The sequence below is a fragment of the Pinus tabuliformis genome, chromosome 2_1 (assembly GCF_031772625.1).
Source record: "Pinus tabuliformis cultivar Carrire ecotype Pingquan chromosome 2_1, CPIR1, whole genome shotgun sequence".
In the NCBI taxonomy this organism is placed as follows: domain Eukaryota; kingdom Viridiplantae; phylum Streptophyta; class Pinopsida; order Pinales; family Pinaceae; genus Pinus; species Pinus tabuliformis.
Genome location: NC_142299.1, coordinates 770,059,352 through 770,067,765, shown reverse-complemented (window position 1 = coordinate 770,067,765; position 8,414 = coordinate 770,059,352). Strand labels below are relative to the sequence as shown.

At 33.4% G+C, this 8,414-nt stretch overlaps 1 protein-coding gene across 3 annotated transcripts; it reads right to left on the bottom strand.

Annotated features, from left to right (window-relative positions):
* Window positions 1–5,362: 5,362 nt before the first annotated feature.
* On the bottom strand, window positions 5,363–6,931 carry LOC149202847 (uncharacterized). 3 transcript variants are annotated; one of them, XM_089400055.1, is made up of 3 exons: window positions 6,327–6,931; window positions 6,060–6,245; window positions 5,363–5,659 (listed from the first exon to the last, which is right to left on the bottom strand). In XM_089400055.1, the coding sequence occupies exons 1-2, from the start codon at window positions 6,666–6,668 to the stop codon at window positions 6,216–6,218; spliced, it is 372 nt and encodes a 123-aa protein (XP_089256181.1). In that variant the 5' UTR covers window positions 6,669–6,931; the 3' UTR covers window positions 5,363–5,659; window positions 6,060–6,215. The 3 variants fall into 3 exon arrangements, with proteins under 3 accessions (XP_089256181.1, XP_089256182.1, XP_089256183.1); XM_089400056.1 differs by having other exon boundaries at window positions 5,363–5,595; XM_089400057.1 differs by having other exon boundaries at window positions 6,420–6,931.
* Between the last annotated feature and the right edge of the window lie 1,483 nt (window positions 6,932–8,414).

Genomic DNA, 8,414 nt, shown 5'->3' with positions numbered 1-8,414 from the left:
ATTTACAGGAAATAGCTAATCGAGAGCGGTAATATTATATAATAAAAAAAATTAAAAATATAAAAATAAAAACTAATTTTTTAATTATACAATTTATATAATAATCAAAATTCATATTGAATCAAAATATTCAAATATTAAAATCAATTTAAATATATATAAATAATACATATATAATCTCTCTTATATATAAATATATTCTTTGGGTGTCTCTCTCCCTGAGTCAATCCATTATATATATAAGTCAATCCATATATATATATATATATATATAATATTAAAATATCAAATTAATTTTCAACTCTCTAACACATGACCAATCTTTGGAACAATCTCGCTTAAAAATACGAAGTAACAGTTTTACATATGTTTCTCTAGTTATTCTTAAGAGAAAAAATAAAGCAACTCTAATGTTTAAGCATTGACTTCCACATACAATATGCACATACAATCTTTTGTGATATATATACATAAATAGCAAAAGAAATAATCATCAACATGACATCCCAGATATCACCCTTACATCGAGGTGTCACACGTTTCCTTAACCCATCAAGAGATTGCTCCAGTTTCTTAATTAAGGATATCAGTGTTAAGGACGTTTCCTTAACCCCTCAAGAGATTGCTCTAGTTTATCAATTAAGGATATTAGTGTTAATGATGTCTTTGGCCTTTCTTTCTGCGAAGGTCTCAACATAAGCTCACGTTTTGTAGGTAGTTCAGCATATTTCTCTATAGGCTTTGCATTCCCCAACCCCAAGGAACGTCGGAACTCAAAAGAAAACAATCTTCAAAGTTCCAAGAACTTTTCCGAGCTCCCATTGCAGCTCTTGCTGAGAAGAGAATGTTCCCATACATTTCCAAAGCTCCCAAGAGCATGAGAACCATTGGAACTAGTTTCCCACCTCTCGAGAGTGGTTCCCGTGTAATAGAGTATAAATATAATTTTATTTTTATGTGTATATTAAAAATATATTTTTATATTTATCATTATTTCAAAAATTATTTATATAATTATTTATAAAATTAATTTAATCTTATATTGCATTAATCATATAATAAATATAAATTAAATTATTATTATACCAACATTTTAAAAATTAAAAAATTAGATAAACATGATCGAGATATTTAATCACGTAAATATTATACCCTCCTCTTCTCGACCAAATGTGGTAGGATTTTCGGAACAAATATGAAAAGAACTTTTGTTAACAATTGAGAAAGAAATTACAAATTGTTGAAACATATATCATGTTTATGACAGATTATACACTACAAAACAAAAATGAATTGAAATCAATCGAAAACTTACAAAAAAAAAAAAAAAAACTTCTATACAAATATGATAAAAATTCCACCTCCCCACACTGAAAATTAAGATATAAATTACAAATTATCACCTCTGGACAATATCATGGTCATTACAAACTGTAAAGAAAAATTGAAGTGGCAGTCATAGATCATTGCAATCTACAAGAAACCAAAAATTCCACACATCAGGTATCATTTATGAATATAGATCTAATAATTTGTCCAATATGTTAGAAATGGTAATTACTCTAGCATGTGGAGTTGGTTAAACATAGAGAGTCAGTTAATTGAGTGATTGAGTGTTGAGTCAAGTCAAGTTAAATGATAGACGACTTTTAGTGTCTGGTTGCATGTGGGTGCATGATAGACAAATTTAGTGTGTGGTTGCATGTGGATGCATGTCAAGATATTTTATACAAGTAGCTATTTGGAAAAGGATAAATATCCTTCACTTGGTTCATTGTAAGCATCATGTTTTGTGTGATCAATAGAAGAGAAACAACTAGTTTTTTATGTGTGAATTTATGTTTTAGCTCCTCTACCTTTCCAACAAATTGGTATCGGAGCCAAGGTTACGAAGCCAAAAATTCCACAAAGCCGAAAATCTATAGTCGCGAATTGTAAAGCCCCACCGTGTAAGCAATAGAGAGAATCGCAGTCAAAAGCAAACCAGCTGCGTCACCAACTTCCGTTTGGTTCAATCCATGCAAGTGTTTTTCGTGTCATTGATGCCTTAGCAATGATGCAACTATGATATAGAGAAAGAGTGTTAGCTACGTGGCCCACACGCACATTAGCATTGCACTCAAACGACCATTCTACACGTCAATCCACCAATATGCAATCAAGAAATAAACTATAAAATAGAGGAATGACCGCAGTCATGGGTCACAAAGTGCGACTGAAGCATATGAAGAAAATAAATCAAAAAGAAGAGGTAGAGATTGTTTCCATGGTTAGAGAGGTTTAGGCCATCACCGATGAACTGAGAAGTCTAGTAGAAGATGAAGAAGATATCGAGGGTGATTGTTGTAGCTTTGATCTACTACCACCTCCTATTTTCATAAGTAAATATTTTGATCATTGGGTTATCAAGATGTTAACTTTTCTTCAAGCTAGAGAGTTAATTGAGTACGAATCTAATAACCCATATTATGTAGTATGTGATGTTTTAGCATTGAATTTTATAAAACAAGCATTGGATGAGAAGTGTTTGTGCAAGGTAGCAAAAGCTACAACTTCCAAGGAAGCATGGAAGTTCCTGGAAACAGAGTTTGGTGCAAGGGGAAGTGACATGCAACAATAGTTTATGTCACAAGAAAAAAAGTCAGGTGCAGATCTGAGAGCAGATGAGCGAGACTCTAAGAGGAAAACAGAGCTTTGAGAACCTCACTCAGAAATGGATAATGGTTGTCAGGGGCATAAAATTGAAACCCATTATGCAAGCATGCATATGGATGAAGAAGACACAACAAATATTGCAGAGAGAGAATCAGGAGCCTCTGTATGTGAAATAGAGAAAGAGCATATAAATGCTCAGGGACTCCACTATAATGTGGATGATGAAGATGATGGTGAATCCCACTGTGATGAGACACATGTGGATGATGACTACAAAGTTATATGTGAATTGTTGAATCGAGCCACAGCTAATGTATTTGGTGAAGTTGAAATTGTCAATGAAATTGACAATGAGCAGATGCATGCTCGGATATCCCACCATAGCATGGATGAACATCATGTTGATATGTGTGGTTTCGTTTTTGAAACGGGGATTGATTGTGGCAATATGGTAAGCACAATGTTTGATGAAACGTTGAAGGTTGAAGTTACCATTGTAGCAGCAAGATATGAAGTAGTATGTCATGTAGCAAGAGTTGATGATCAAGAACAAGATAAAGTGATTGAAGAGTTTTTTATGAGAATATCCACTAACAACATAACAAAGGAAGACAACTTCCATGCAGTTGAAAAGAAGGCAGATGTAGAGCAGGAGGCTCTCACTGAAGAGAGTCACATGAAAGATGTTTTTAACATTGCTTTTGAATATGCATGTGTTCAAAATAGCATGGGAGAAGAAGTTGAAAGAAGGTTGTTAATAAAGTTGATGTAGATTTGAAGCTCATTGAAGAATGGATTCAGAAACCAATAGAACAAATCGAAGCGAGTCTTAAAACAACAGCTGGAATAATAAAAAAATTGAATGAAATGGTGAATAATGATCTTGAGTGTGCAGATTTCGGGAAAAAGCAGCAGTACCTGATGATGAAAGTGAAAATAATGATATGGATGTTTCTGAAGACAAAGATGAATGCACTGAAACCATTTCTCAGCAACATAGTCAAGAAGAGATACGATTCTCCTATCCAAAAACATAGCAGAAAGAAAGTCAAGAATTTGAAACACAAGAAACATAGCAAAGAAGAGAGTTTAAAGATGCAATGTTTTGGCAGCAGTCCATGGTTGAACGAATATTTGAAGAGGAAGGTGTAGAAGACATGATCTAATTGTTTTTTAGAAGAAGATCAAAACAAGTCAAAGAAAAATGGCAGCAACAGCAGCAAGTCAATAAAGCCTATAGCAAGAAAGTTCAACATAGAATGAAGCAATTTCGAGGATATAAAATTTGGAAGAAGAGAAAAATAAAATGCAAAATTGTGAAAGTCTTGAGTCATTGTAAGCCTAGCTGAGACATAGACGAGCAGGCATGTTTGAGTGATAATCGAGTCAAGCTAAGTTATGTTGAGTCATATGGTCGTAATTAAGGGGGAGTGTTAGAAATTGTAATTACTCCAGCATGTGGAGTTGGCTAAACATAGAGAGTCAGTTAACTCAGCGATTGAGTGATTGAGTGTTGAGTCAAATCAAGTTAAATGATACATGACTTTTAGTGTGTGGTTGCATGTGGATGCATGATAGACGACTTTTTAGCATGTCGTTGCATGTGGATGCTTGTCAGGATATTTTAGGCAAGTAGCTATTTGGAAAATGATAAATACCCTTCACCGGGTTCATTGTAAGCATCATGTTTTGTGTGATCAATAGAAGAGTAGCAACTAGTGTTTTATGTGTAAATTTCTTTTTTAGCTCCTCTGCCTTTCCAACACAATAAATATAACATTGGTATAAATTTGAATTATTTTTTTTTACAATTTAATTGTTTTTCTTTAGGTTATTTTATAAAATTTTCAAAATATTCCATCCATTTATACATGGAGAAACAAGTAATCACAATAATACTTCAGTTTGTGATTTAACAATTGATGTATTCAGCTTTGTCACAGTCAACGGAATGAAATCCGAAATCATTATCCGCTATATTCAACTCGTTTCTACATTTACAAACACATTAAACCACAATAATACTTCCGTTTATGATTTCACAATTGATGGATTCAGCTTTGTCACCATGAGAGGAATCAAATAGGAAATCATTATCATCAGTAGCCGACCACAGTTGAAAATTCAACAATTAGTTATTTGTAAAATATTGGCATAGTCTCTGTAATAACAGAAATTAAGACAAAACATAGATTTTATATTTTTTTAGAATAAAATTAAAAAGTGCAATTCTTCGTTGCAAATTTGCCTTTTGTAAACCGTTTGTAACTCTTGGAACCAAAACAACAGACCTCTCAGAAAGGACGGTTGGAATTTGGATTTTGGATTAATTTTTTTAAGCTTTTAGTTTTAAGTAATATTATGTTTGAAATTTTATTTTTTTATAAGTGATGTTTTTATAATAAATTAATTTTTTATTAATAATAATTTGATTAAAAAATTATTTTTTAAAAATTAAAAATTACCATTCAGCAACATAAATAGGTTAATAGTTTTCACATGAAAAAACAAAATGACTTACTGAATCGTGAATGAAAATCAAATTACCTAAACAACTTCATTAAAAATTTAGATTGATAAAATCTACATCTCCCTGACCATCCTTATCAATTCTTCTCCAAAACACAAAACAAAAAAAATATATATATAAATTGCTCAAATCTAAAAGTGTGCTTTCCTCACAAGCGCCCGCCATTATTGCAATCAATGAGCTGAAAAATATAGACCCGCTATTATTATTATTTTTTAAATAACCTATTAAAGCAAAAATGTAAATAGATAATTTTTTTCGAGTGAGCAGAAGAATAGAGGCCCACTATACTCCCAACGAGCTCAGCTATCGCTACTTATGCGCAGGATCCACTTGACAATCACCGCAACCTTATCCACGAGCTCAGCGATCGCTACTTATTGGCTGGATCCACTTGACAATCACCAAACCTAAAACAAAATTTGTGAAAATAGTTTCCCTAAATCCTCATGAGATCCAAATTCCAATCAATCCCTGATGCAGAGACGATCCACTTGATAATCAGACCAATATGAAAGAAAATTTATAAGAAATGCTTTCCCTAGATCCTTATTAGACCCAATCTATCCCTGAACCAGGCAGGATCTACTTCATTACCAAACCAACATGAAATAAATTTTATGAAAATACTTACCCTAAATTCTTATGAGGTCCAATGTATCCGTAATATAATCTTTAGGTTTTCAAACTCAAAAATCCAATTTAATACCTGCCTTCGCCTTACCGAAACCAATGTAATATGTATGATAAATTATCTGGGTTTTGAAGTTCAATAACCTAATTTAACATGTGTTTCGTTTTGTCTCTGCGAACCCAAAAAAAACCAAAACCCAGACTTGCAAACGATGGAAAATCAAAAGGGAGAAAAACCCACCTTCCTTCCTCCATGGGCGTTGACAAAATCTCGTTCATCAGACACCAGCAGAGACTTTACAGTATGTGCAGCGCTCAAGGCCTCCTCCTCGGCCCTCAGTTGATTGATTCTCTCTGCACTTAATGGATATGCCTCGACAACATGATCTTCAATGATTTACACACGTTTGGTGGTCACTACTCTGGCCTGTAAAAATACAACACATTTACTTGTAAGATACGGGTAAAATGCCACCCTGCTAGAAACTGCGTATCTCACAAATCAAACCTGCCAAAAGCAGTACAGCACGCAGATCCCACAACACGAACAATTGTCCCCCCAAAAGAAGCTCAGCTCGTGAGTAGTGATTAGTTGAGATACCGCCTTGCAAGAAGTGTCGGATCTGGAGGTGAGACATAAACTCCTCAGAAGATTTTGAAAATACGAGAGATACGCACTCCAAATACGGATCTGATGCAGAGCCGCAATGAAAATCCACCAGATCAAGCAAGTACAAGGCCACAAACAGTCGCGAGTCGATCTGTCGTCGAACGATTCCACAAAAACGCAGTGAGCTGGGGGAACAGGTGCAAGTTCCGGGTTGTGCGCAACATCATCTTCAATATGCATGTGCCCGGGGTCCGCATACGGTTCTAACTCAGACCCTTGGGGAGAACCCACGAGCAAAACCTAGTAAAGGATCTTTCTGAAGTCCGGTAAAACCATCAATGGATCCACTGTCCTGCTCTTGCAGACCTCGAGAGGCCGCATTACCTTCAAAAAAAACTTCGAGAGTACTGGAGAGATCCTATCGTAATAGATTCGATGCACATTTCTGAGAAGACAAATGTGCCACGGGCAAGTTTTCACTTTTGACAGATATTGGTAAGATACTTCTTGAAAAGACAAAGCTGTGGTTAGATACCTCTGGAAAAGGTACCACTTGAAAAGATAAATATGTGGCACCTCTTGAAAAGACAAATATGTTGTTGATAACTTTGCAAGATATTTACTAGATATTTCTGGATTTTGTGTCATTGACTTTTGGATCTTGTGCCATTAATTTGTTTCTTAAATTTTAAGAAAAGTAAAAAAACACACTTATAGCCCAATGTATTTTTGATTAAGAAAAGTAAGAAAACACACTTATAGCCAAATGTATTTTTGAAAATATATATTTAATTTCTTTAAAGAGTATTCATATATTTTTATAAATGTATGATTAAAATTATAAATAATTCCTCAGCTATAATATTGTTCATGAGTTTTATCAGACAGTTTTGTGTTTCTTGAATCTTACATTAAATTCATCAATAAGTGATATGCTTAATAACAATTCATTTACATATATAATTATTTAATAAATCATTTTATTTAGTTTCTATGTTACCCAATAATTTAAACTCAAGATATTATAACAAGGGAGTTCTACAACAAAAGTTAATGACTAACACATATCTAAGTAGCCAAACAGGTTGGCTTTCGTGAGCATATTTATGTGGTTGTTAATGTCCCATGTCACTATTTTTCCTCGGTAGCTACGTCTTGTTTTTGTTTCACCTTTGTTTTGGGTTTACTAATATGAAAAATTAGTTAGTATTTAAGTTTCTAAAACTTTTTAGCATATCATTTTATTAAATCAAAAAGTTTTTAAAAACTCAATTCAAATCTCTAGGTTTCAATCGAATGTTAACAGAGAAATTAAACCAACATCCTGCAGCTTCAGGAGGCTCACGATATTCTTGTCTAACGATCTTAAAGTCAGTGAATAGAATTCAATGCTTCAAAAGGATTTCAAATACTTTCAATGCATTTGACAAGGACTACACATCAAGAGAATACACTTGTTTATGAATATATCACGGAACGCTTGGTTTTTAGGCTTTTATAAAGCTTGCATTCGGTTATACCGTCAAAGATTCACTGGAAGGAATGTATTCACTAATTTTTCCATGATTGAATGAAAATGTTAAGTGATTAAATTTTGAAGAACGAAGAGTACATTTTTAAAACAAAAACATTTTTTTTTGACTCTCAGCATAGGGTTTCAAAATGTTAAAAAAAATGATAAGGTAAAAGTGCAAACCAAATTCAAAAATGATCCGGAGCATCATTCTATTCGATATATAGCCAAATTGTTTTTATCGAGATAGCGTGAATACCTTAATCAACCAAATTCCAACAAAGATCCAGGGCATCGTTTTATGATTTATCCCATATGTTCCATTTTTTCTAATTGAGACGGCAAGAATACCTGAAACTTGATCTGATCTCATAGCTCAGGGATGGAATTTGACTATGGGTGATTTGTCCATTAAACATAGCCAAAAAAGTTTCATGCTCATCAATTTCTTTTGTTAAAATGATTAAAACCAT